The 27,491-nt window shown below is 26.9% G+C and overlaps 6 protein-coding genes across 7 annotated transcripts in view; 1 reads left to right on the forward strand and 5 right to left on the reverse strand.

Moving 5' to 3' along the window:
- Positions 1-7,395, reverse strand: part of LOC122498115 — a 24,872-nt gene extending 17,477 nt beyond the window's left edge. Inside the window, exons 1-7 of the mRNA XM_043605698.1 lie at positions 6,979-7,395; positions 6,139-6,545; positions 5,870-5,969; positions 5,687-5,788; positions 4,935-5,133; positions 3,195-3,310; positions 1,798-1,956 (exon numbers count right to left, since the gene is read on the reverse strand). Coding sequence (XP_043461633.1) covers positions 1,798-1,956; positions 3,195-3,310; positions 4,935-5,133; positions 5,687-5,788; positions 5,870-5,969; positions 6,139-6,545; positions 6,979-7,266 — 1,371 coding nt within the window. The 5' untranslated portion in view covers positions 7,267-7,395. The remainder of the gene's footprint in view (positions 1-1,797; positions 1,957-3,194; positions 3,311-4,934; positions 5,134-5,686; positions 5,789-5,869; positions 5,970-6,138; positions 6,546-6,978) is intronic.
- LOC122498155 lies at positions 1,597-1,995 on the reverse strand. The gene is made up of 2 exons (XM_043605766.1): positions 1,798-1,995; positions 1,597-1,728 (listed from the first exon to the last, which is right to left on the reverse strand). The coding sequence occupies exons 1-2, from the start codon at positions 1,939-1,941 to the stop codon at positions 1,684-1,686; spliced, it is 189 nt and encodes a 62-aa protein (XP_043461701.1). The 5' UTR covers positions 1,942-1,995; the 3' UTR covers positions 1,597-1,683.
- Positions 2,038-3,153, reverse strand: LOC122498154. The gene has a single exon (XM_043605765.1). It carries the CDS (start codon positions 3,019-3,021, stop codon positions 2,539-2,541), a length of 483 nt encoding a protein of 160 aa, XP_043461700.1. The 5' UTR covers positions 3,022-3,153; the 3' UTR covers positions 2,038-2,538.
- LOC122498152 (chymotrypsin-2-like) lies at positions 5,357-25,833 on the forward strand. 2 transcript variants are annotated; one of them, XM_043605763.1, is made up of 6 exons: positions 5,357-5,537; positions 19,918-20,021; positions 21,120-21,279; positions 21,746-21,980; positions 25,282-25,434; positions 25,506-25,833. In XM_043605763.1, the coding sequence occupies exons 2-6, from the start codon at positions 19,967-19,969 to the stop codon at positions 25,644-25,646; spliced, it is 744 nt and encodes a 247-aa protein (XP_043461698.1). In that variant the 5' UTR covers positions 5,357-5,537; positions 19,918-19,966; the 3' UTR covers positions 25,647-25,833. The 2 variants fall into 2 exon arrangements, with proteins under 2 accessions (XP_043461698.1, XP_043461699.1); XM_043605764.1 differs by lacking the exon at positions 5,357-5,537 and having other exon boundaries at positions 19,905-20,021.
- Positions 10,029-14,315, reverse strand: LOC122498116. The gene is made up of 6 exons (XM_043605699.1): positions 13,938-14,315; positions 13,457-13,864; positions 12,112-12,222; positions 11,924-12,025; positions 10,987-11,145; positions 10,029-10,319 (listed from the first exon to the last, which is right to left on the reverse strand). The coding sequence occupies exons 1-6, from the start codon at positions 14,223-14,225 to the stop codon at positions 10,254-10,256; spliced, it is 1,134 nt and encodes a 377-aa protein (XP_043461634.1). The 5' UTR covers positions 14,226-14,315; the 3' UTR covers positions 10,029-10,253.
- LOC122498117 lies at positions 15,111-27,018 on the reverse strand. The gene is made up of 4 exons (XM_043605700.1): positions 26,489-27,018; positions 26,294-26,393; positions 15,483-15,641; positions 15,111-15,176 (listed from the first exon to the last, which is right to left on the reverse strand). Exons 1-4 carry the CDS (start codon positions 26,878-26,880, stop codon positions 15,111-15,113), a joined length of 717 nt encoding a protein of 238 aa, XP_043461635.1. The 5' UTR covers positions 26,881-27,018.
- Positions 27,019-27,491: the final 473 nt, after the last annotated feature.

The raw sequence follows: 27,491 nt of genomic DNA on the forward strand, positions 1-27,491 counted from the left end.
AATATTTATATACGCTATACTTGAAAATTTGTAAAAATAATTGATTCTAAGAAAATCGACACCCTATGAGGAAATAAAACTGTTAATATTAAATAATTATTAAAAAATACTATTTTTAAAAATTTTGTAGTTCCAAATGAAAGTTAATTGTTTTACCCCTTTTATATGCACTCTTGGTTCATTGTTTTAGGAAAAATAAGATTTTTTTATAAAAAGTTGCAAAAAAATTCATTTTACAATAACTTTTTTTAAACAAAATTTTTTCTGTCGTTTGTTTGTTAGAGACAATGGCCAAATAAAAATGCTTTTTTTCATTTCGATTATAAAAATACTCCTTATTTTTTGTAAAATTTCACTGATTCTGACTCAATAATTTTTTTTAGAAACAATATAATAATAGTTAAAATAATTTTTTCTATTTTTTAATACAGAAAAATTTAGAATCTAAATATAATATTTCGTGAGGAATAAGAATATTTCAATTTTCATCATTCTGGTAGTCATTTCTTGTATCCTTTTACTTTATAACTTTTATCCTAAAAATATTAAAATATGCATATTTTTCAGTTTTTTTGACCCCCCCTCCTCTCCCTTATCAGATATTTTATGTGCATTAGCGTCATTTTTTCTAATGAATATAAGCTATCTACTATCGCTTATTGGTAGATACAAGAGAATATTGACGGAAAAAGCCGAACGCTCAATAAGATCATCTTAAGCATTTACTTGGTCAAGAAGTTCTTAAGCTGCATTTCCTTTACCAAGCAATTGCTTATTTTTGACTATGAATACATACGGTCTTAAGCTCGACTCATTCGAATAAGACCGACTTGATCAAGCAAAGCTTAAGTCCTTGCTTAAGTCGGGACTATGAATACCGCCCAAAGTATTTTTTATGTCCTTGTATAAAGTACTTACGTAACACAAATGAAAAAAACAGCCAATAGACTTCTCTATTTCGGTGAAATGATTCATGAAGGATCTCTAACCGTAATGTTGACAGCATTTCTCTTAAAGTTTTTGCGACACAAACCGCCATGGTACGGTTTTGAAGGACAAAAATAATTATCATCGACAATGCTTTTTGTCAACATTTCCTAGGCTTTCGAGTTAAAAATTGTGTAAGTATTAATATACAATTTCAAGTAATAACATATCAATTTTAGAATAATGTTTATTGCTAATAACTATCAATTGACACTATTTAGTTAACATATAAATATGTATACATAGATTAACCGCCTGTTTACAGAACAAATGTGGACAGAGTGCTATATGTATCCTTTGTTTACGTACATAGTAAGAATCGCTATTAAATGTTTATGAATTCAGTCTTATGAGAAACTATTAAAGTCTACCGAGCACCACATTTTTCAGGAACTTTGTTGAAAATTTTTCTGCAAAGTCTTTAAAAACTTTGGTTTGTATAAGAAAGCTAAGGAATAATGTAATAATCTACAATGTAGACTTTAAATCAACAGATTTCTCATTCACATTAACTAACATTCTGACAGCAGTAAGGTAAGTTGCTACGTTGGAAAGATACTGAAATAATAAATAGTAACTTATTAATTTTTAAATTTTGTTATGAATATTTGCCAACTTATTATATTAGATCAGGTGATTTCAAACAATTATCAATGGTACAAAAATGTATTTGCACTTTAATTGTGCATAAGACACTTAAAGGTGTACGTTTGCTGTCCTAATGCAGAAAATCGGTAAAAACTGTAATTTAGAATAGAATGGTTTACATAAATAATAGGTGGTATTAATAAAAATATTTAAAACACTTACGTGAGCATAATATGACAGAGATAATCTTGGCATAATACCTCCTATTCTCATTGTTATCGGCTTCTGTGATCTTCTAATCACAACTATCATTGACTTGATCAATTTTGGAGAAAGTCCTATCCATGAGGAATTATAAATCTCCATGCCAATGTTACTGGACTAATCCGATAACATTTTTTTTTTAAATTTTTAAGAATTTGTAAAAATGTTATAAAATATTAGTATATTAAGGGAAATCCCTGACAAATGTATAAAATCAGTTTTCAAGCAAAGCTCAATAATTGCTTAGAACTGCTTAGAAGATGATTTTTGGTGCAAATCAATGAAATATAATGAAATAAACTATTGCTAATAAAAGTAAATCGGTTTTTCAATTGATTTGAGCAAGAGTGAAGTTAAATAATGGTTTAATTTTAATAGTAAATAATGTGTAAAGTGAACTGCTAACCTGACAGTTTAAGTGCGTGTTAAATAAAAATGTACGAATTAAAGAAAAATTTATTTATTTTGATTTAATTATTAACTATAAAGTAAATAATTCTAATAATTGTGAACGTAATTAGTGTCTATAATATATTTTACCGTAAGGATTACATATTCAGCTGACCAGGATGAAACGAATAATAATCCACATCCAGCACAAACAATCACTGCCGATTGTAATTTTATGATTAATGTTTCTGGCTATTTGAAAAGTATATATTATTAAAGATAACTTTTTATTCGTTGAAATTAAAAACACTACTCTTCCTTGCAGTTAAAAGTTGTTTTACTCACTGTAAAAATATGTATACTACAAAAAACCATTCCAGACGTTGCAACCGATATGGTTGTAAAAATGAGAAAACAAACAGTCTTCATTATTTCATCTGCATATCTAAGTAAATTTTGATGGTTTTGAACGCATAAGTAAAATTCCTTTTCAGTTTTAGCAGATCGAAAATCGCGAGACAATAAATCGAACCTTGCGGCAACAAACCATAAGAGGTACCCTACTAAACAATCAACGCTCATAGCAGCTGAAACTTGAAAGCCACACAATGTTTGATGAGCATATATGAGATATTTAATTGGTTCAGAATCTACTGAAAATGGATATTTCGCATCGGTTGGAAAGCGTGATGACATAAATAAGGGACCCAGTATAACTACCAAAGATCCCATGTAATTGGAAATTATGAAAAATGTATGCAACATTCCATACTTATTTGCATAATTTTGCATGGTTTCTCTTTCATTTTTATTTGCTTGACTTAAAAACCGTGACGTCTCTTCTAAAATACACTAGAAAAATAGAAATTAGCTTACACTTCACTATTTAATTTGTAAATGACAAATAGATTAAAATGGGTAATATAAAATATTATTTTAATTTAACCTTAAATTTATTTGCTAACCTGCAAGTTATAGCGATGAATCCTGCAAATAACGATTTTACTCGCGAGGAGAGAAACACCACACGAGACAAACATGGATTGTAACATTATAAGTGAATCTCCACGATCTTGATAAACTGAACATAAAAGTGGAATTAACAAACAAAATGCAGAAATAAATGCCAAAAATGAAAAAACATCACGTATCAAAATTTCCAATTTGCTTGCATTAAGTGATGGAGGCCAACAACTAGTTAAAATGATACTAAATTTTGAGAGTGTTAAAGATGCTTCGGGAGTTATTTGAAATAACATTTTTTTATACGTTTTGACTTGAAACTTTTTTATATTATTTAATTAAAAAGTTAATTTTTTTGAATTCTTATGTATTTATAAAGACTAGCATTATATTCAAAATTTTCATAATCATAATTGCAAATATTTTCCCTTCCTTTTTATTAAAGATTTGAAAAATAATACGTTCACTTTATTAAACAATTCTAAAATGATTCCTGATTAAAAAATATTATATATGAGAAATTATGAGTTGAAAAGATGAAACAAAACTGAATGGCAAGATCAATAAGAAAGGGGAAATGTTCTTATATTATTATGCAACAATTTAACGCAGAATATCGTGAAATGAAATTTCTAGAATATTGTGAATATAAAATCACTTACTTAATATAAAACATATCCGTTTCCTCTTTCTATGGAGATAATTATACCTTATATTAAACGTTCACTCTACCCCTTGTAATTGTTGGTTGATAAATAATAAATAATGAAAGCTAGTTATGCCTTCTAAAGATATTTTTACACAACTTTTATTATAATATAATTTCTAAAATTTTACTTAAGAATAAAAGCAATAAATATTATCATTTACTTTGTATTTTCAATAATCTTATAAATTTAGTTTGAGAAATCAAAGAAGATTTTTACAGGACTTCATTGTTATTAAATAAGAATTAGAAAGACAAGAAAACATTACAAATTATTAGTGATCCATTCATGGTAAAGTTAAACACTTCAAAATTAAATATAAACACAGTTCTTTTTTACATAGGTATAAATTGTATTAATTTATTTTAAATTACAATTATACTTTAATAAGTTTTAAATCTCTTAATATACATCGCATGCTAATTATTTCATTATTACAATTCTTAATGTTGCGAGATATGAAAAAACTTTGGAAACAAACTGAAAAAAATAAAATCAAAAAGATGTTTGAATATACTTAAAAAGTAATTGAGTTTTACATACAAATGATTTCAGTTAATCATATTTATGTGAATAAAGTGATGATGAATTGTAAAAATAATCCCTTAGTCCTTTTTAAGAACCCAGTAATGATAAGAATACGCAGAAATGGTACTAATAATATCTGAATGACAGTAAAAATTAAAATTGAAGTAAACATTTCTTTTCTCTAATAGATTTTGACAGTGCTAAGGTAGTTCAATCGTTTTTATAACAAAAAACAAATAATATAAATGATATCTTCACTTTTCAGTACAGTCATATATAATAAAAATGTTTGCAAAAGAAAGAAGCACGAAGCAGAAGAAAAAATTTGTGTATTTCATTTTGTTAATTTTTTGTATTAAGAAAATTGTATATTTGTCAATATTTTTTATAGGATGTGTCATTGAAACGATAGAACAGAAAAAGATATTAATAAAAAAAACTCAACTTTTTCTAATGTTATAAAAAATGACGCACAGAATCATGTACACTACAGTGAATTTTAATCGCCGATCGCTTTTAAAGTGTTATTTAAAAATAATATACTTACTTGAAAAAAATAAGCCAGAGATAAAGTTGGAAGTATACCTGCAATATTTATTGTAACACTTTTTTGTGACATTTTAAGAATGAGAATCCAACATTTTAACAGTTTTGGTGGAAAACCAATCCAAGAAGAATGAAAAGCAGCTGTTCCCACTTTGGTAGTCTAAAAATATTATATGGTACTTTTTATTGCAACATTTTTGTAAGTTTGATATTCTGTATTATTAGTAATGAATTAAATAAAATTATTTAATTTTTTACTAACAGCACTTTTAGTACCATCTTTATTAATATTTAATTCTTAAGTCGGATATCTTAAGCATTTTCTTAAAATAGTTTATTAAAACCACATTCACTTTTAATTATAACTTTTTTACAGTTTGTGACTATGAATATTGGATTATTTTAACTTGAGTTAGATAGCTTTACAGACTTGATACTATAACAGAAAAACATATTTCTTTAATGTTCTTGAGATGAATGGAAAGCTGATAGACGGAGAGGATCATTCTTCACTCAATTTTTCCAAAATCTAATTCTGTCAGCGGGCACACTATAGTAGTCAAGGTAAGAAATTTAAAAAAAACTAGAATTATTCTTACAACTATATGTTACATAAAATTTTCTACTTATCAACTATTTGGAGGTTCTAATGAAGTGCTGCTAGATAGTTTTATCAAAACTGTTAAAATTATGTAAATAATATTATACAATACTGCTATTATGAGGTGTTCAGCAGGCCAGGCTGTTAAAAAGACCAGTACTGTGGCAGAACATACGAGAAATGCGAATTGAGCTTTAATCATTAATGGCTCCGGCTGAAATGATGTAAATTGATCAATTGACATTTATTTTAATTTTATTGTTTACACTTCTTATTAAAATATAGCAAAACTTACAGTAAAAAATAGAACGCTAGCGAAAACAATACCAATTGTTCCTGTAAATATTGTTGAAAATACTACTCCACGTATTGCCATCTTTAAAGTTTTTGCATAGCTATATACAAAATTTATAATACAGTTCAAAAGTAATCAAATTAAATGTAATATATAATTTATTTATCTTCAATAGTTCTATAATTATCAACTTTTAGCTGAATTAAGTTTTCACATTTTTTTTTTTTTTGCTAAATCAACAAAAAAAAATGTAAAAACTTAATTTTTACATGAGTAGATGCTGATGTTGACGTATCCGCAGAAAGACATCACTCTTATTTTGTACACGTTGAAAATCATCTGCTAACATTTTAAACCTTGCTGCAGTAAACCAAAGCAGAGAAGCGCACAAACAATCAATGGACATTCCTGATGCAACTTGTAGAGCAACAGAACTTTGATGCAAATATACAATAAACATTATGAAACTTGAATTTATTGAAAAGGGATATTTGGCATCAGTTGGTAATGGTGTCGATAAAAGTAAAGGTCCAAAAGCAAAAAAGGACGCCGTTAAGAATCCCGAAACGGTTAATGACAAATGTAACGCTACATGCTTCTTTACATAGTAATCAATAACGTTTCTTTCAGTTTTGTTATATTCTTTTAAAACTTCTACCATTTCTTGAAGTAAAATCTGAAAAGTGTTCCAATTTACCAAAATAAATTTTAATATACTTTTTCATTTTCTGTAGTATGAAAAAGAAGATTTGTTTATAAGGGATTATTAATCTAATATTATAGCTGTTTCGATTGTTACGATTATCATTAACAAATGAAAATATTTATTTATTTATAGAATTTTGCAAACATTATTTTGACTTTATGAAGACTTTCGACTGGTATAAAGAAAACCAAAGATTAATTAATAGATTATAAAATATAAGTTAATATATTCCGATGAAATGGAGAAGATGGTAGAATAAGCGTTTTTATGCTAAGGATACTCTTATCTTAAAATTTTGCAAAAAAAATTTAAATAGATTATTTTTCAGGACAGTTTAATAAGAATATCTTAATTTGAAAGAAATAGATTGAAAAAAAGACGAATTAGACCAAAAGAAATAAACCTTAAAACGATGGCGTTGAATTCTGCAAACGAGAATCTTCATGGAAACTTGTGCTGTAGCGCAGGCAAGACAAATAGATTTTGTCATAATTAATCGATCAGTCCAATCTTCGTAAACAGAGATACATAAAGGAATAAATAAAAAAAGTGTTGAAAAAAACGAAAGAAAACATAATATGTCCTTTAGTAAAAGTTTGAATTTTGAAACTTGATTCAAACATGGCCAAGCTAATGTAAGACATGATCCAAATTTTGTAAATTGTAAAAGAAATTCAGGCGTAATCTTCATTTCGAAAATATTTCTTTTACAAACCTAATTGAAAAAATAAGAATCTGAATAATAATCTTTTCGTTGTAAAGAAAAATTTCTTTATTATATTTTACACAATCAACTAATTTTAATTCTACAGAAATTGAATATTTCCAACCCCATCGTTATTATAAAAATGAATATCACTTTTAAATGTTAGTTAATAAATTATTATCATTGAATCTAAATGAGGAAACATATAGACTGTTCAACTTTTTAAAAATTTATAGAAAATTGAGAATTTTAGAGAGTGGAAAATAATTTTTAAAGTGGTATTAAGAACAAAACGAGGAAATGAAGATTCTAGTTAGTAATAAATTTATAATAAAATGTTACGTTCTACGGTTTATAAAGATAATTATACACTAGGTAATAGAAAATTTCACCCTTGCAGTATATGCTCCTGAATAAATTAGAAAACACTTTACATACTTCTCTCTGAAATTCGTTTAATTTCACTTAGATATAGTTAAGAATAATTTTAGAGTTATGTAATAAAAGAGATAAAAATCTAGTTATTAATTTAGTAAAGGTATGTTCGATGGTCTCTTAAATTTCTCGATAATGTGCGACTAACAATTTAATTGACTTGATTTTTCTTGGTTGGCCGAACTCTGAGCCACGGTTGACCCGACGGTTGGCAAAACTTTGTGAAACGCAGTTTAATTGACTTACATTATTTTGGTCGGCCGAACTCTGGGCCACGGTTGGCCCAACGGTTGGCAAAGCTTTGTCAAACGCAATTTAAATGACTTAAACTTTCTTGGTCGGCCGAACTCTGGGCCATGGTTGGCCCGACTGTTGCAGTTTTAATATACATTTTGCGTTATGCACTCCCATGTGAGCGTAGCGTAGTGGTCAGTGTATAAGTCTTCGGTGCGTTAGGTTAGGGGTTCGATCCCAGCGAGCGTTAGATATTTTCGAAAATGTATGTATGAGATTGTGTTTAATAATAATAGGTGAAGGTTATATCTGATGTTCCCGCTACTAATAACGTGTTAATTGTTTAAATAATTTAGTTTTTTAATAATTTTTTAGCTCTGGCTGTTGAAGTTGGCCAAACTTTGAAAATTGTGGTTGGCCCAACTTACGCATCTAAAGTTGTGCCATCTTTGGCGTCAGTCTTTGGACCAACCATTGAAATGTATAGTTGGCACAACATATGCATTGTAAGTTGGGCCAACTTCCTTATAAGTTGTCGGGCCAACCATCGTCGCCATTAGACGGCGAACCGTTATCATCTGTATGGTTGGCCCAACTAAACCTCTGGCACGAGAAGTTGGACCGAATTTGTAAAAGTTGGCCCAACTATGGGCCGACCAAAAAATCGCACCTGGGGAAGTTTAAATTTTGAAATTTGATTCGGTGGCCAGGGAAATGTTAAGCATGTTCCAATTTTTGTGAAATGTAAAAGAGATTCAAATGAAATTTTCATTTTAAATAATTCTATTTTCTTATAGTAAAAAACCAAATAAATAGTACTGTAACATTTCAAAAATACTTTTTTGTTATTGAGAAAAATATCATTTTATAAAAATTAAACACAATAAACTGTATAATAAATGGGTTAGATTTTCTCAAGTGGACCGTAAATTTTCAAAAGTTGAAGTTTATCAGTGCGCAAATGTGCAAAAAGATAGTTCTATTAGAGTTACGAACAACCTGTAAATTTCATTAAAAAGTATTTAGTTGTTTATTTTTTATAAACAATTGAAATTTTATGCATAACATTTTTAAAAAATGCATAACTTTGAAAAAATTGATGAAACTTGATGATTCTTTTTGCAAATTAACTATGAAATTCCAAACTTTATAAAAATAATTTTTACTTCATTGAAACTCTTAATTTGTTATAAAAAAATTCATAATTAATAAAATATTTGCTTGAAACAATCTTTTCTTTTTGATATGCAATCTTTAATAAATTCTCTTCAAGTTCTTATTTATAAAATTGAATATGGTTATCCAGAACACGTTATTTATTTTTCATATCAACACTATTAGTTATAATTTTAATTATCATTTAACGTATTAAGATGAGTAAAAATTCCTGAAGTGCCACCCCTATTTTTACAAAGTTGCAAAATTTGAAATAAGTTTTTGTATTTTTAAGTATTTGCATCTGGTATTATTTTCACTGAGTATTTTAAAAATATTGAAATTATTTATTATATATATATATATATATATATATATATATATTATTGTTACTTAAAGATTTTTGAACCCTTTTATTAAAATAATTTTAACTAATTGATATTGATACTGAATTGATATTTAGCGAAAAATGATTTGTACGCAGTACAATGCAATGGAAACACAAAACATAAACAGATATTTAAAAACAAAGCAACATCCCCTTCTAGAGGATATTATATTTAAAACTGTAGCGACTTCTGAGAAAGCGGATTTGGATAGATTTTGATAATCTTTATAAAAGTCGTTTCTAGTTAAAGCTGTAAGAAAATTTGGGTTATATCGAAATGTTTTTCATTAAATTCCTTGTTATTATTTTCAAATTTTTTTACATTATTATCTAAAACAGGCAATGCTTTAGGGAGCTTTCTTTTTCAACGATTTCGAATATTTTCAAATATTTTAAGGATCCCATTACCCACACGGAATTTATAATAGAATATCGTGAAATAAAATTTCTAGAATACACTTACAGTAAATATAAAATCACTTACTTAATATAGAATCTTAAATTTAGTTTGAGAAATCAAATAAGATTTTTACAGGACTTCATTGTTATTAAATAAAAATTAGAAAGACAAGAAAACATTACAAATTAGTAATTTATTAATGGTAACATTGAAACAAAGTTAAACACTTTAAAATTAAATTTGAACAACAATAATTCTATTTTACATAAATGAAATTAATTATGTATACAGTTTATATTGTATTATTTCATTCTAAATAACATTAATACTGTGATAACAATTTTAATCTTTTAATATACATCACATTAAATCCTTCGTTATAACAATTCTTAATGTTGCGAGATATGAAAATACTTTGGAGACCAACTAAAACAGATAAAATCAAGAAGATATTGTAATACTTAAAAAATTCGCAAATATTGTATTAAAGTAACATTTTTTCGACAGGGGTATTGCTCATTCGAGAAACTCATAGAAAACTACTGCGCAGGATGTTAAAAAAGTAAATAAATTTATTTAGGAAAGCATGTATGATCCTTTACGGGTTCCTTACATGATCCTTTACAATTAAGTATATACTTACAATTTACAATAGAGTAAAGGTTCTTGTACAGGAACCTTTACATGAAACATTGATTTTATTTTGATTTTATTGCTGTGCATATTGGTAATTAATAAATAATAATTAATCAAAAAAATTGTGCATATTTCTCTTAGATAAAGCTTTAAAGTATTTTTAAAATTTTTAAAAAAATTTTAGAAGTGTTGTATATCTAACAATTTTGAAACTTTAGAAGATCTTTTTTTATGATTTTTTGTTCCTGTTTAAAACTCGCACTACGATGAGAATCTAACCTTTTATTAAACAAAATAAATTAAAACACTACATTCAATTATTTTTAATGATCTTTTCAATCTTCATTACTTCAATAAATTAGGACTAGTTTTAATATTTAAAATGAAGTAAAAATTATTTAAGATTTTAGTAATTTTTAATCCTTGTTAAAGTGTCATTTGAACATAATATACTTACTTGAAAAAAATAAGCCAGAGATAAAGTTGGAAGTAAGCCTGCAATATTTATTGTAACACTTTGTTGTGACATTTTAAGAATGAGAATCCAACATTTTAAAAGTTTTGGTGGAAAACCAATACAAGAAGAATGAAAAGCAGCCGTTCCTACTTTGTTAGACTACAAATATTATAAGGTACTTTTTATAGTTTAAAATTTTTTTTGTATGTTTGATGTTCTATATTATTAAAAAGAAAATAATTAAATTTTTTATTAAAAAAATTCTACTATCTTTATTAATATTTTAATCTTGAATTGGATAGAGTAGAACGGCGTGAGGCAACCAATTGAATTTAATTAATGTTATTGTTATAATATTATTCAAATGTAAATTTTTGAAGTTTACTAACAAAATAAAAGTAAATTAAGAACAACTGCCTTGTTATGTTCCACTAATTTTAACTTTAAGTTATGTTTTTTAACTATTAAAACAGTTGCGGCCGTCTCACCCAACGTTTTTACAAATATGCCAAAAACGTGGTCCTTTGGGAATACGGTTGTAGAAATTTTTTAGTGCAAACCTACGTCAAAATGCTCTATGGCGATTTTTTTAGACAAAAAAAAACAAGCTTTCTAACGCGATATTAAAATTGAAAAAACCTATTCAAATAACTGCCTCGCAAATCAAAATGTGTCGTCTTGGCTGCCACGCCCCGTTCTACTCTATATTGGATTATTCTAATAACAGCAAAACATATTTTTCTATTATATCATGATAGACGAGCAATTCATCTTTTACCTTCAATTTTTTTCGACAAAAAATTAAAAAACGTCAATTTTTAGGAAAAACAATCAAAGGAGAAAGACGATTACGATTAACATTTGGAGGTTCTAATGAAATGCTGCTAGATAGTTTTATCAAAACTGTTAAAATTATGTAAATAATATTATACAATACTGCTATTATGAGGTATTCGGCAGGCCAGGCATTTAAAAAGACTATTAATGTAGCAGAACAAACGAAAAGAACGAATTGAGCTTTAATCATTATTGGCTCCGGCTGAAATGATGCGAAATATTTAATTGACATAGTACCTACTTTGAATTCATTATTTACATTTTTAATTATAATATAACAATACTTACAGTAAAAAAGAGAACACTGGCGAAAACAATACCAGTTGCTCCTGTAAACAATGTAGAAACTACTACGCCACGTATTGCCATTTTTAAATTTTTTGCATAGCTATATTTAATATTTATAAGAAAGAAAATATATTAGCATGAGATAAAATTCTCTTAAACTACACTTAAATCTAAATCGGAAAGACATTGCTTACTTAATAAAGTAGAGATAGTGAATGAAAAGAAATAATACGTATAGTAAAATTCCACTTTCTTTATAATTTTATCAATTTGTAACTAAATATCTATTAAGAACAGTCCCAAATAGTCCTCCGTTTCAGATTGAAGGGTATCCTTTTAAAACTACTTAACAAAAGGGATCTGAAATAATGACGTCACTAACAAACATGGCGGTCGACAACGGGGTCAAATTTTAACAAACACACATGTTTCAGACTTCTTTTTAATTATTTTTTATATAAAAAGTTGAATAAAGTTAATTGGGGGGCTAAAAATTGTTTCAGTTTGTTTATACGCAAGTTTTAAAAAATTATAAAATGCAATTCGCTCCAAATATTTAATATATTCAGTAAAATAAATCACATAAGTAAATGCAACTGTCAATAAAAGAATTGTTTTCATATCGAAAAACGCTATTCACTTCAATAAAATGTTAAAAAATATCTACTCTAAATATTTAATTAAAATTTAAAGTGGAAATACAGTTTCCTTTTAAAGAAAAGTTAGGAGTTAATCAAGTTAAAAAATAGTTCGAATAGTTTTAAGGTTATGTTTTAGGTTATGTTGTGTTTCTTGTTTACCAATCTGAAAATGTTAAATAAATATGTTGTAGGAGACACACTGCAACGAAAAAATAATATTTATAAACTACTTTTAATTTCAAATCTTGATTAACTGAAAATACAATTAATTAAACATATTTTAATTAAATATTTAGTGTGACAAAATAGAGTTAGATTATTGCTTTCACACTTTGCTTTTGAATATTTCATAATATTAATCAATATTATTTATTGTACCGAATGTGACTGGTTTGTAGTATTTTCTTTTTTACAAATTAATTTAATTATTAATTATCAAGCTTTTAGGATTTTTAATTATAAAACTTGCGAGTTTAGAAATTATTCCATGTAAAATGTCAAAATCGACCCCGTTGTATTAGTTAAATTTTCTGACACCAGAATGCGTATCGCAGTATTTCAGATCCCTATGGGTACTACGATAGAATGTTTAAATAAAATGAAAGGTCCACTGAGCCGAGACATTATCCGACTGAGCTAAACCGTCGGTTCTACAACTAATAACTTTTAGATGCCAATAGTGTTTTGTGAAAAATTAATTTTTACATGAGTAGATGTTGATGTTGACGTATCCGCAGAAAGACATCACTTTTATTTTGTACACGTTGAAAATCATCTGCTAAAATATTAAATCTTGCTGCAGTAAACCAAAGCAGAGAAGCACACAAACAATCGATTGACATTCCTGATGCAACTTGGAAAGCAGTATAACTTTGATGCAAATGTATAATAACCATTAAAAAACTTGAATTTATTGAAAAGGGATATTTGGCGTCAGTTGGTAATGGTGTCGATAATAATAAAGGCCCAAAGGCAAAAAATAACGCTGTTGAGAATCCCGACAAGGATAATGACAAATTCAACACAAAATGCTTCTTTACATAATAATCAATAACTTTCCTTTCAGTTTTATTCGATTCTTTTAAAACTTTTATCATCTCTTGAAGTAAGATCTGAAAAATGTTCCAATTAACAAAAAATTTTAGATTATGAAAAATTAAACGAAATAGACCAAAAGAAATAAACCTTAAAACGATGACGTTGAATTCTACAAACAAGAATCTTCATGGCAACTTGTGCTGCAGCGCAGGCAAGACAAATAGATTTTGTCATAATTACTCGATCAGCCCAATCTTCGTAAACAGACATACATAAGGGAATAAATAAAAAAATTGATGAAATAAATGAAAGACAACATAATATGTCGTTTAGTAAAAGTTTGAATTTTGAAACTTGATTCAAATATGGCCAAGCTAATGTAAGAGTTGATCCAAATTTTGTGAATTGTAAAAGAAATTCAACCGTATACTCCATTTCGAAAATATTTCTTTGATAGTACAATCCTAATTAAGGAAATAAAAGAATTTGAATAACAATGTTTTTGTTGTAAAGAAAATTTTCTTCTTTATTATATTTTACACAATAATCTGAATTTTATTCCAGAGAAATTGAATATTTCCAACCCTATCGTAATTATAAAAATGAATACCACTTTTAAATGTTTGTAAATAAATTATTATCCTGGAAGCCAAACGAGGAAACATACAGCCTGTTCAACTGTTTAAAAATTTATAGAAAATTGAGAATTTTAGAGAGTGAAAAAATAAGTTTTAAAGTAGTATTGAGAAAGAAATGAGGAAAAAAAGATTGTAGTTAGTAATAAATTCATAAAAAAAATGTTACAATGTACGGTATAGAAAGATAATTATACTCTAGGTAATAGAAAATTTCACCCTTGCAGTATAAGCTCCTGAATAAATCAGAAAACCCGTTACATTGTTCTCTCAGAAATTCTCTAGAGTTATGTAATAAAAGAGATAAAAATCGAGTTATTAATCTAGTAAGGCATAATGTTGCTGTTAGGAATATAAATAATAATAAAAATTATTTAAAAATAAGTAAAACGAAAATATTTGAATAAACAAAAAGTAGACTAAACTTTTTTTTGCTTTCTTATATTAACTATTTTATTTTCTAAACATTAAAAATGTCTAAAACTCATTTAGTTACAATGCTGATTATAGCTTTAAAGCGAGGACGGAATAAAGAAAATGATAATATATACTAAAAACATATTTATTTTTTACTTGTATGATAATCCTTTTAAGGAAAATTTCTTGTTCAATTGAATATACATTACATAATATTTATACACTTAAAATAATATTTCTGAACAATACTTAACAATTTTAATTTACTTCAATTAATTTCCTTTACTATAACAATTCTTAGCGTGGCGAGATAGGAAAATACTTTGGAAATGAACTGAAAGAAAAAAATTTATATGTCATCAATAGTTTAAAAAAAAGATAATAATTATATAACATTTATTTAATTTCAAAGTTAATATTTTAAAGAATCGATTAAAATTAATTTTAATAGTTTTCAGCCCAAACGAAAAAAATTCGGTTAGTTACAAAAACATGGATTTTTTTATTTTCAAATATTTTTTAAATCAAAATGTATTTCAATATTTAATACCCGAAGGGGGTTTACATTTATTTTGCAATAGAACGAAAATGTGGCGCCAAATGTTGAAAATATAAAATTTAAGCATAATATTATACTTACTTGAAAAAAATAAGCCAAAGACAACGTTGGAAGAATACCAGCAATATTTATTGTAACACCTTTCTGTGACATTTTAAGAATAAGAATCCAACATTTCAATAGATCTGGTGGCAAACCAATCCAAGAAGAATGGAAAGCAGCTGTTCCTACTTTAGTTGTCTAAAAATAATTTAACTTAATATATCTTATAATATACAACTTTTCTGTGAACATGCATCATATTCATTTTGTTTAAATAAAATGATACCAAACCACCTATTCCCCTAATAATTTTAATTATTCAAAAGTTGATTAAATTTTAGCTTAAAGTTAATTGTATAAGAATTCAAACCCATTATTAAATATTCAAATATTACTGTAAAAGAGAGAGGAAATAAATTTGGAGGATGTTAAAAAAGGTCAAATTTTTTAATACCCCAGTGGACAAAAAATACATTGACGTTCGAGGAACGTTCTTAATAGACGTATTCATGCCTGAAAAATTTAACATTTTTAACCCTATTAGAATGCTTATCTCTTAAAAAACTAAATAACATTAAAACATTTTAATGCTGTTCTTCTTGAGGAGATTTGAATTAATGCTATTTAATGTCACATCTAAGGGTTGTCATTTTAATTAGTTTACAAAAAATTGAAGGGCTGGATGCTATAAGGTGTTATGAGCCATGTTAAGTAATTGGCGCGTAACACTTTATAGAATCCAGGCCCTCAATTGTTTTTTTAAAATAAAAATTGAAAAAAATAATTTTTGTTAACATTATTCATAAGTACAGAGAAAACATAACTATTTTTCTCTTATCAAAAATTAGAAAAGAAAAAACATTTTTCGAGTTATCGGACATTTAAAATAAATGTACATTCAAAAAAACAAAAATTTTAAAAATTCATGACTCAAAAATTTGGCCCCCCTAAAAAAACAAAAAAATACGTATCTCCTTTTTTTAATATAGAAAAGAAAACATATATGTAACACGGACAGTTAAAAGGGACCTACGGTCCGAAAAAATCGATTTTCATTTTTTTATTGATTCTTATACTAAATAGACCGCTCTTTCTAGCGCATTAAACCGCAGCTTTCTAGCTGCATTAGTTTTTTCACAATTTCACTTCAAAGTTAGGTACTTTGACAAAAAAAAATACAACAAAATCAAATTTGACCAACTTTTTTGCAACTAATCAAATTCACTTGAAACTCGTTACTCTGGGGTTTTCGGGGTCGCTGATTACGAATCTGTTGTTAGTTTTTGAAAATTCAAAATGTCGGATCAAATATGGCGGATGAATTTTTTAAAAATTGACCGGATTCGCTTGAAAATCGTTACTCGAGGGTTTTGAGGGTCGCTGATTACGAATATGATGATGGTTTTTAAAAATTCAAAATGGCGGATCCAATATGGCGAATGACTTTTTTAAAAATTGATCGGATTCGTTTGAAATTCCTTACTCGGGGTTTTTTGGGGTTTGCTGATTACGAATCCGATGTTAGTTTTTAAAAATTAAAAATGGCGGATCCAATATGGCGGACGAGTTATATACAAATTATACGGATTTGCTTTTCAGAATTTTTAAATGTATGGTTTTAATACGTATATGGTCTTTTAACCCTTTAAGGCCCAGCGGTTTCGATTAAAACCACTTTTGTGTTCGAACATTCATAACTTTGTCAAAAATTAATCAATTTTTTAGTTCTAAACGCCAAAGATCCACAAATTTATATAACTTTTTAAAAAAAAATTATAGTGCAATAAATTTACAACAATCTTATAATTATAACTATATTAAAAAAAATGTTTTTGCAAAGGGTTGTTAAAAAAATTAAAAATTGTTAAATTACTTCAAGTAAGGTTCATGAAAATGACTACTCGGGGGTTTTTCGGGTCGCTGATTACGAATCTGATGTTAGTTTTTCAAAATTCAAAATGGCGGATCCAATATGGCAGACAAAAAATTTGAAAATTGAACGAGGGTCATGAAAATGACTACTGAGGGGTTTTCGGGGTCGCTGATTACGAATCTGATGTTAGTTTTTCAAAATTCAAAATGGCGGATCCAATATGGCAGACGAAAAAATTTGAAAATTAAACGAGGCTCATGAAAATGACTACTCGGGGGTTTTCGGGGTCGCTGATTACGAATCTAATGTTATTTTTTCAAAACTCAAAATGGCGGATCCAATATGGCGAACGAAAATATTTGAAAATTGAGCTAGACTCTTGAAAATTACCATTGGGGGTTTTTGGGGTCGCTGATTACAAATCTGATATTAGTTTTTTAAAAGTCAAAATGGCGGATCCAATATGGCGGACGGAAAAATTTTAAAATTAAGCTAGGCTCATGGAAACTACCACTTGGGGTTCTTGAGGTCACTAATTACAAATTTAATGTTAGTTTTTTGAAATTAAAAATGGTGGATTTAATATGGCGGCCTTTTAAAAAAAGATGTTAGATGTTTATGAAACCTGGTGTTCGCACTGTTTTTTGCTTACTACTTGGAAAGTTTTGTGTTTTTTCTTTCAGTTTTTGAATGCCAATATTAGCTTGTCACTTGTTTCTGAACAAGCTTTCGCACAAGGTATTTTTTTTCTCACAATCACTTTTTCGTTTCTGACAATATTTTAGCGTTAGCAATTAGTTTCTTTCTGTAGTCGCCAATAGCCACGGTGCGCCTTAAATAAAATTAAATAAAAAGGTCTTACACCTAGAAAATTAGTAGAGATTCTGAATTTACAATGTTCATAGATGAGAAAAATAAAAAAACTAAAATAACCTGTGGAGAGATTTTGAAATAAATCCACTTTGAACATTTTTGCGCACGAAGTACGATATTTTGGAAAATATGGCATTGTTTATTTAAATGAATAGAAAGGAAAAAATGATATAATAATAATTTTTAAGTGATAATTCTATTAAACTTTTATTATTTTAACATTTTAGTACTAATAAAATATAAAAATATAACATAATTTAATTATAATTACATCAATTTAAACATGTGAAGCATTATATATACAAACAGCGCTCAAAAGGTGTTTAGAATAATCCGGGTGATTCACAGCAACCTTATTCGTTTCCCAGGAAGACTTTAGGAAATCAAAATATACGGACTCCATAATATGAAGATTTTTTATATTGGAGAAAAATAACTAAATTTTATAATTTTTAAATAATGTTTATTTTTTATGGCAAAATTAAATATTTTCAAATAATTAATTTCTATAAACCCTCGTTCGGTTATATTTCAACTTATTTGTTTTTATTTATCTAAATATTTATTTATATCAAATATGCAATTATTTTTCATAATTAATTATTTTAATTTACTCTTTAAATCTGAATTAGTAGTGAAAACTAATGAAATAGTGCGAATCCGTTTACCAATTGAATTAGTAACTGTTTTTAGTAGTTTTTTACTAATTATTAGTAGAAAATTTACTAATTTGAAATAGTAAAAAATACGTTTTACTAATTGAATTAGTAATTTTCTACTAGCAATTAGTAAAAAACTACTAAAAATTAGTAAAAACAGTTACTAATTGAATTGGTAAACGAATTTGCACTATTTCATTATATGACATTGGTAAGAACAATTAAACACATCATTAATACAAATAAATACTAATTTACATAGAGATCCAGAAACCCATCTGCTTCTTAATCATCGACCCCAAAGTACCCCTAAAGTATAAATTAATATGAGAATCCAAACATTTTTTTAAACTACGTTCGACATTTTGAATCCGACATTTTGAATTTCGAAAAAAGAACATCGGATTCTTAATCAGTGACCTCGTTTTCGGTGTCAACGAAATTTTTTAGTTTTACACGAATTCGAACAAATATTAAATTTTGTCCTCTATATTGGAACCGACATTTTGAATTTTGAAAAACGAACATCGGATTTATAATCAGCGACCCCAAAAACCCCCGAGTAACGATTTTCAAAGCGAATCCGATCAATTTTTAAAAAAGTCATCCGCCATATTGGATCCGCCATTTTTAATTTTTAAAAACTAACATCGGATTCGTAATTAGCGACCCCAATAACCCCCGAGTAACGAGTTTCAATTCATTAAAACGTTCACAAATATCAAAATCAACTTGCTAAACTTCAAAGTCGTTTTTCTCGAAATCTTTTTTTCGGATCGTAGGTCCCTTTTAACTGTCCGTGTTTTAAATATATCTGATTTTAAAAGATCAACTAAAATTTCACGTGGAATTGTCCATATTTTAACAAAATTAACAGAAAATTAAATCTAGATTCGAATCAAGTGATTCATCTATGAATCTATCAAATTGTTTTTTTTTACATAGTTGTTTCATAATTTTTTCCACAGTAGATATGTTTTTATTGAATTGTTTTATCAAAATATATCTTGATACCAAAAATCTTATCAGTCTCAAGTTTTGATAGTGAAAAATTTATTTACTTCCTTAGGTATAAATATGAATGATTAAGTTGACGAAATAGTAAAAGTAGATCAAACATGGCAAACTTAACAGTATTTATCTTCTTGATTTTCGCACTTACGCTATCATCAGGTATGTGAAACAAATAAATCATTTATAATTTTTGTTGTAAATCATCGATTATTACTTATTATTATTATTATTAATATTATTAATATTATTATTATTATTATTACTAATCATAACACAGGACCACAAAATTTTTTTAAAGGAAGAATTGACCGGACTATGTTTTTTATATGTTTTTTGGGTCGCTGAATTCTAATCCTAACTCAGTTTTCCGCCATCACGTCAAGTTTCTTCACAAATTAATATAAAAATTGAAAAAAACTGACTGTAAACAAGATTTAAATAAAAATAAGCAGAATTCTGCTTATAATAATATATTATAATAATATATTATAATAATATATTATATTATAATGTTAAACAATCAAAGAAACTCGTAAATATTCAAAATTTAAGATGGCCTGAAACTTATTACTCGGGGGTTTTTGGAGTTACTAAATACGAATTTCACCTTATTTTACAAAAATTCAAAATGTCGGATCCAATATGGCTGAGGGGCCGTTTAAAAAATACGTAACGCTTTTTGGGTGGAGGGTGGGTCAAGCTATTTGTCACGGTCAGCAGAAAAAATGGCGCTAATGTATACAATATTGCGTTACATGGGGGAGGGGGGGGGTCCAAATTTCAGAAAAATAGCGTTACGTATTTTTTGAACGGCCCCTGACCAATTTTTAAAAAAAATGATTGGATTTACCTGAAACGTTATACTCGGGGGTTCTTGGGGTCGCTGAATACGAATTTCACCTTAGTTTTCAAAAATTAAAAATCCGCTAAATTTTTAAATAAGTCGTTAGCCATATTGGATTTTTTAAAACTAAGGTGAAATTCGTATTCAGCGACCCCAAAAACCCCCAAGTAACAAGTTTCGAATAAATCGGATAAATTTTTTTAAAATACGTCAGCCATATTGGATCCGCCATTTTGAATTTTGAAAAACTAAGGTGAAATTCGTATTCAGCGTAAAACTGAGTTCAGATTCGAATTAAGCGACCCAAAAAACATATAAAAAATATGGTCCGGTCAATACTTTCTTTAAAAAAAATTTTGTGGTCCTGTGTAATAAACATCATTTATATAGTTTAATTAAGTAATTTTTTCAAGCTGAAAATAAAATAACGGCACGTATTGTCGGCGGTTCAGAAGCACAAGAAGAACAATTTCCTTATCAGGTTTCGCTCTTTGATTTATTTACCGGACACTTTTGTGGTGGATCTATTTTAAATGAAAACTGGATTATAACTGCTGGAAAATGTGTTCAAGGGTAATTTCGATCTTTAAAAACATTAAATTAAAATTATTTTTATTGTTCAAAGTACAAGATAATAAATTATTATATTAACGGTGTTCAGTGGCCTTTTAAATTGCTAGATTATCGCACTATATTAGTGCCAAAAATTTTTTTCTTTTCATTTATTTGTTCTTTTAATTTGAAGATGATTCTGGCATTAATTTTTATCAATAAGAAATTTTTAAAAACAAATTGGAGAGAACTAGAAACTGAACCAGATGGTGTTTTCAACGTTCTGACTCTTTATACATAATGCCTGCAAACTTTCTGCAGATTTTTTACATGAGTAATAACTTTACTTAATTTTTTATAAACATTATTGTTAAAATCTATTTCTGTAGTTAACTGCTTTAATGATCTCAGACCTAAATAAATAATTAACTTTACAATTTATGAATTTACCTTAATTTTAAGTTACTTTTTTGTGTGTTTGCATTAGAAAGCGACCATCCTCTTTTTACGTAGGCGCTGGAATTACTAACTGGAGTGATTTACCTTATGCAATTTATCAAATTGGTAAAGTAGTCGTACATGACTCACAGAATATTGCACTGATTAAACTTAAGGAACCATTAACTTTTACTGCAATATTAAATAAAATTGATCTTCCGACTGAAAATAAAAATGTTGATAGCACCCCGGTCGTTATATCCGGATGGGGATCAAAGACTAAAGTAATTTTTTTGTATTTGGGTATATTTAAATTTTTTAAATAAATTTTATCAATGCCGATCAATTAATACTTATCACTGATGCAGTTGATGTGAAATCAACATTTCAGTAATATAATTACTTAAAAGACTTAAAAAATTAAGAGCAAACATTTACTCAAATAACACAAGAACACAACATTTGAACACAATATTGTATCAACATTGCATGACAATATTTATAAAACTAGCTGTCGTACCCGTCTTCGACGGGTTGTAGTTTCTGATAATGCACTTAACAGTGTATCTACCAACCTAGAAAACCGGAAAATAGCCGGGAATTTGATTTGACAGGGAAAAAATAATAATTAGTTACTATTGTCTATTTCATTAGGAAAATAATACCATTTGAAACAGTGACCGACTTTTTATTATCAAATTAGTTATTTTTAACTAATTGAAATGCAGAAAACAATATTTCTCAATTTGTAGTACTTCAATCAATATAATGTATTAAAATCAATCTAAAATTTCCTCCAGTTTTTTGAGTTATAGTACAGTCTAATTCGAACTAATTGTATAGCAAGTAGATCCAGTTTTTCTCGGTTACATTAAATTCCCTGATATTTTACGTCTTTTCTGGTTGGTAGACACCCTGTTAAATGTATTATTAAAAAAAACCCGTCCAGTAAACCAGGAAAAATTTGGACAAAGCCGGAAATTGTTTTAAACCAAAATAAACACCGTGTTTAACTTTTGTCTTTACATTGATCAAGATATCTCTAAAAGTTAAATCAGAGAGCCCACAAATACTATTGAATTAAGCTTCATAGCAATTGGTATCAAGATAATTTTTTCAATTTTTTGATATTCAAAACATTTTTATACTTACATCTTCGTTATAAGAAAGTATTTTTGAAAAATTATGCTAAAATGTGACTAAATAATATGTAATATTCAATTATATAAAGTTTAAAAGCTATCCATTGAAAAATGTAAAATTTAGAAATTTTCGATTTTTTAAAAATATTTTTATATTTCCATTTTAGTTACAAAGTATTATTTTTTGCAAAATTATGCTAAAATGTTAATAAATAACATGTAATACTCAACTATAGAAAGTTTAGAAGCAATCCATAAAAAAATATAAAATTTAGAAATTATTTGTGTTAAATAAATTCATTTATTAGAGTCAAGTATTTATTTAATTAATCCAATTAAGATTTATTTGATTTAACTAAATAAAATTATTTAAACGAAATAAATTTTTATTAGATCGAAATAAAAACTTTTAAATAAGATATTATATTACTATTAGGTATTAACGTAACTTACAATCATAGCCTTATCCGATTAAAAAATATTAACTTGAACGAAAGTTATGACATTTTTCCAAAAAATTCGAAAAATCAAAAAAATGCAAATTTTTTATCTTTTGTAAAATAAATGCAAAACTATCATTAGCTAACTTTTTCAGATAAATAAAACATTTCTACAATAAAATTTTTAAAAAAGACGTATTTTGAAATTTTTTTTCGTTTTTTTAGATTAACTTTTTTCTAAGAAAATAGTGATTTTTAATCTTTAAGCAAGCTTTTCAGGAAAAGTTATTAAAGTTTTTTATTTAAAGATCAGTATGTTAAGTAAGAAATTTGCTACATTAAACCAAAATAATTAAGCTAAATGCCATAAAAAAGAAGAAAAAATGTTAAATTTTAAGAAATTCGGTTTTTTGAATTTTTGCTAATTTTCCATAATTTTAGATTTTTTACCGAAGGGTGGAGACTATTGAATAAGTAAAGTATTTTTTAAGAGCACAAAAATAATAAAGCTAAATGCCATAAAAAGAAGGAAAAATGTTGAATTTTAAGAAATTCATTTTTTTGCATTTTTGCTATTTTTCCATAATTTTAGATTTTTTACCAAAGGGTGGAGACTATTAAATATAAGTAAAGTATTTTTGAAGAGTACAAAAATAATGAAGCTTAATGATATAAAAGAGAAGAAAAAAATGTTAAATTTTAAGAAATTCGGTTTCTCGAATTTTTGATAATTTTTGATTTTTTGCTAAAGGGTGGAGACTATTCAAATAGTATAATTATACTACCGAAATAGCTAATGGTTACTAATTATTAATTTTCCGGTGAAATTAAATTCCCGGGTATTTTTGATTTTCCAGATTGGTAGAAACATTGTTAAATGTATTGGTAGAAACTAAAACCCGTCGAAGACGGGTACAACAGCTAGTGCTATATATTATCAAAATTTTTAAAATTCAAAATTAATCTTTTGAAATAATTATTGTCATCAATTTTACTTAAATTTGATACAGGGTTAATTTTAGTATTTTTTATTACAATTTAGTCATCAGAATGAAATTTGAGTTTTTCATTTTTTGATCATTAATTAATATAATATAATAGCAATTTTGAATTCTGTGCAATATACTGACAAAAGTCTCATATTAATTATATGGATATTGTTAATATTCTGACCTAATAGAATTTTTTTAAGAAAGTAAACTTATGATTTCAACAACAAATTTTTATTGTTGACCTAAGAAATACAACCGTATAAAAATTAATTACAAAAAAATTTCAATTTTTAAACTTTTAATTTTTTAATTTTTCAATATTTAAATCTAACACTTTTTATTTGTTATTCAAAATTTTATTATTCTGACGATTAAATCTTAATAAGAAACACTAAAATTAACCCTGTACCAAGTTTAAGTACAATTCACTAAAGTATATGAAAAAACTAAAAATTTCGAATTTTCGAATTTTTGAAAAAATGGCATAACTTTCGTCCATATTAATATTTTTTAATCTACTATCGCTAGGATTTTAAGTTAGGCTAATGCCTAAAAGACTGCCAAGTTTCACTTCAAACGATTGAACCGTTTTTCCGTGATACGCGGTCGAAAATTTGCGGACATACATACACACATACACACATACACACATACACACATATACACATACACACATAATTTTCTTAATAGTATTTTCGCATTCCTTAGAGTGTAAAAATAAGGAATATAATAGAAATTTTGAATTCTATGCAATGTACAGACAAAAGTCTGATTTTATTAATAAGGATATCTAAATATTTATTATTATATAATTTTTAACAATTTTTTAATATTTCTGGAAAATATTGCATCAATATTGCCTCAGTGAAAAATGCTATTTGAATAGCATGTGATTCCTTAATTTAAAAAAATCAAAACTGGTTTTTTTATTTTAATTGAAATTAAATTCATTAAAGAATATTCACTACTGAATGAAGAATGATAATATAAATAAGAATATTAATTTTACAGGGAGGACCAACATCAAGAAAATTGTTATTTTTAAACACTAAGATTGTAGATGTAAACACTTGTAAGGAACATATGTCAACACTTCCATCATATCCTGCAATAACAGATGAGAATCTTTGTACATTTACAAGAGGGGGACAAGGTCTATGTGACGTGAGTAAATAATTTAAAAAATTTTACTTATAATTATATACATGAAAAAAATTTTATAAATATATTCACAGGGAGATTCAGGTAATCCTGTTGTTTCTGGAAATTATCTAGTGGGAGTTAGTTTATATGGTTATCCATGTGCACAAGGATATCCGGATGTAAGTGCCAACGTGTGGAATTACATTGAATGGATAAAGAGTCACATTAATTAATTATTTTTTCTATTAAACCAAGTATACTTTTATGTATTTATTTAATAATTCATCCGAATTTTGTTATATTACATTTCAATATAAGAATTTAATCTTCGATCTTGACATTTTGTAAATGAAAAAATCGTTTAGAAATGTTATTCTCAGTTTAATAAAACCTTTTTTAAATACTTGAATGTATATGTAACCAGCAGAGTTTTGGTCATTTAGGAACGTACTGTACTACTTTAACACCTGAATTATTATGAGTTTGAATTCTTGTCTTAAATTTATCAATAAAATATATGGAATGCATATAACAAATGAGCTGTTCGATCAAAAAACCCTAAGGTTTTTGACGAAAAGAAGATTATGGTTCATTAAAAAACTTCAAGTGACATTTTTTTAAAAATTAAGCTTTTCAAACAAAGTGCTACAATTAAATGTTACTGCAATAATAAAATTATATATAAATATAAATACTGTTATTATGAGGTGTTCAGCAGGCCAAGCAGTTAAGAAAACAGGCGCTCCGGCAGAACATACGATAAACGCAAATTGAACTTTAATCATCAATGACTCTGGCTTGTATTATGTGATAATTTTCATATTGTTAATGTATTTTCAAATTATTTTTTATATTTTAGACAAAGTATATTAAAACTTACTGTGAAGAAAGGAACACTAGCAAAAACAATACTAATGGTTGCAGTGAACAGTGTAGAAAATACTATTCCCCGTATTGCCATCCTTAAATTTTTTGCATAGCTATAAAGTATAATGAAATTTACAATTTCAAAAAAATTATAATAAATAACATATTTTTTGATACTATTATTGACTTGATTTTAAATAATTCTTACATCAGTAGATGTTGATGTTGACGAATTCGCAGAAAGACATCGCTCCTATCTTGTACATTTTGAAAATCGTCAGCTAATATCTTAAATCTCGCAGCAGTATACCAAAGCAGGGAAGCACACAAACAATCAACTGTCATTCCAGACGCGACTTGAAAGGCAACAAAGCTTTGATGCAAATAAATAATGAACCTTGTTAAGTTCGAATCTATAGAGAAAGGATATTTTGCATCAGTTGGTAGAGGTGTTGACAAAATAAAAGGGCCAAAGACAAATAATAATGCCGTTAAAAAGCCCGTAAAGGATAAAGACAAATTTAACATCACATGCTTCTTTACATAGTAATCAATAACATTTCTTTCCTTCTCATTGGCTTTTTCCAAAAATGATGTCATTTCCTGCAGCAAGATCTGAAAAATAGTTTACTGGCACAGTCTTTGCCATAGACTGAAAGTTACTTAATTGTTTAAAAATTAAATAATCAATTAAAAATCAATAAGTAATTATAAACCTTAAAACGATGACGTTCAAATCTACACACTAGAATTTTCATTGCAACTTGAAATACAGCACAAGCAAGACAAATAGATTTTGTCATAATTAAACGATCACTCCAATCTTGGTATACAGAGATACATAATGGAATAATTAAAAAAAGAGCTGATAAAAAAGAAAGACCATACAGAACATCGTTAAGCCGAAATTTAAATTTTGAAATTTGATTCGGTGGCCAGGAAAATGTTAAGCATGTTCCAATTTTTGTGAAATGTAAAAGAGATTCAAATGAAATTTTCATTTTAAATAATTTTATTTTCTTATAGTAAAAAACCAAATAAATGGTACTGTAACATTTCAAAAATACTATTTTGTTATTGAGAAAAATATCATTACAAAAATTAAACACAATAAATTCTGTATAAATTGAATATTTCCCATTCTATTGTAATCATGAAAACGAAATTCACTTTCAAATGTGGATAAATAAATTATTATAATGGGATATGAA

The sequence above is a fragment of the Leptopilina heterotoma genome, unplaced genomic scaffold (genome assembly GCF_015476425.1).
Source record: "Leptopilina heterotoma isolate Lh14 unplaced genomic scaffold, ASM1547642v1 Lhet_142, whole genome shotgun sequence".
NCBI lineage: Eukaryota > Metazoa > Arthropoda > Insecta > Hymenoptera > Figitidae > Leptopilina > Leptopilina heterotoma.

Bases quoted from the DNA above. Each gene is read 5' to 3' on its own strand.
- LOC122498154 (XM_043605765.1), bottom strand. From the start codon at position 3,021: ATGCAAAATTATGCAAATAAGTATGGAATGTTGCATACATTTTTCATA.
- LOC122498152 (XM_043605763.1), top strand. From the start codon at position 19,967: ATGGCAAACTTAACAGTATTTATCTTCTTGATTTTCGCACTTACGCTA. The intron at 21,280-21,745 runs GTAATTTCGATC...TGTTTGCATTAG, and splicing joins GCTGGAAAATGTGTTCAAGG to AAAGCGACCATCCTCTTTTT. The intron at 25,435-25,505 runs GTGAGTAAATAA...ATATATTCACAG, and splicing joins GGGGACAAGGTCTATGTGAC to GGAGATTCAGGTAATCCTGT.
- LOC122498155 (XM_043605766.1), bottom strand. From the start codon at position 1,941: ATGGAGATTTATAATTCCTCATGGATAGGACTTTCTCCAAAATTGATC. The intron at 1,729-1,797 runs GTAAGTGTTTTA...TCTAAATTACAG, and splicing joins CTCTGTCATATTATGCTCAC to TTTTTACCGATTTTCTGCAT.
- LOC122498117 (XM_043605700.1), bottom strand. From the start codon at position 26,880: ATGACATCATTTTTGGAAAAAGCCAATGAGAAGGAAAGAAATGTTATT. The intron at 15,642-26,293 runs GTAAGTTTTAAT...AATTATTTTTAG, and splicing joins CTAGTGTTCCTTTCTTCACA to ACAACTAAAGTAGGAACAGC. The intron at 15,177-15,482 runs GTAAGTATAATA...TTTTTCTTTCAG, and splicing joins CTTTGGCTTATTTTTTTCAA to TTCATTTCCAAAGTATTTTC.
- LOC122498116 (XM_043605699.1), bottom strand. From the start codon at position 14,225: ATGGAGTATACGGTTGAATTTCTTTTACAATTCACAAAATTTGGATCA. The intron at 13,865-13,937 runs GTTTATTTCTTT...AACATTTTTCAG, and splicing joins TTCAACGTCATCGTTTTAAG to ATCTTACTTCAAGAGATGAT. The intron at 11,146-11,923 runs GTATTGTATAAT...TAATATTTGTAG, and splicing joins CCGAATACCTCATAATAGCA to TCTAACAAAGTAGGAACGGC.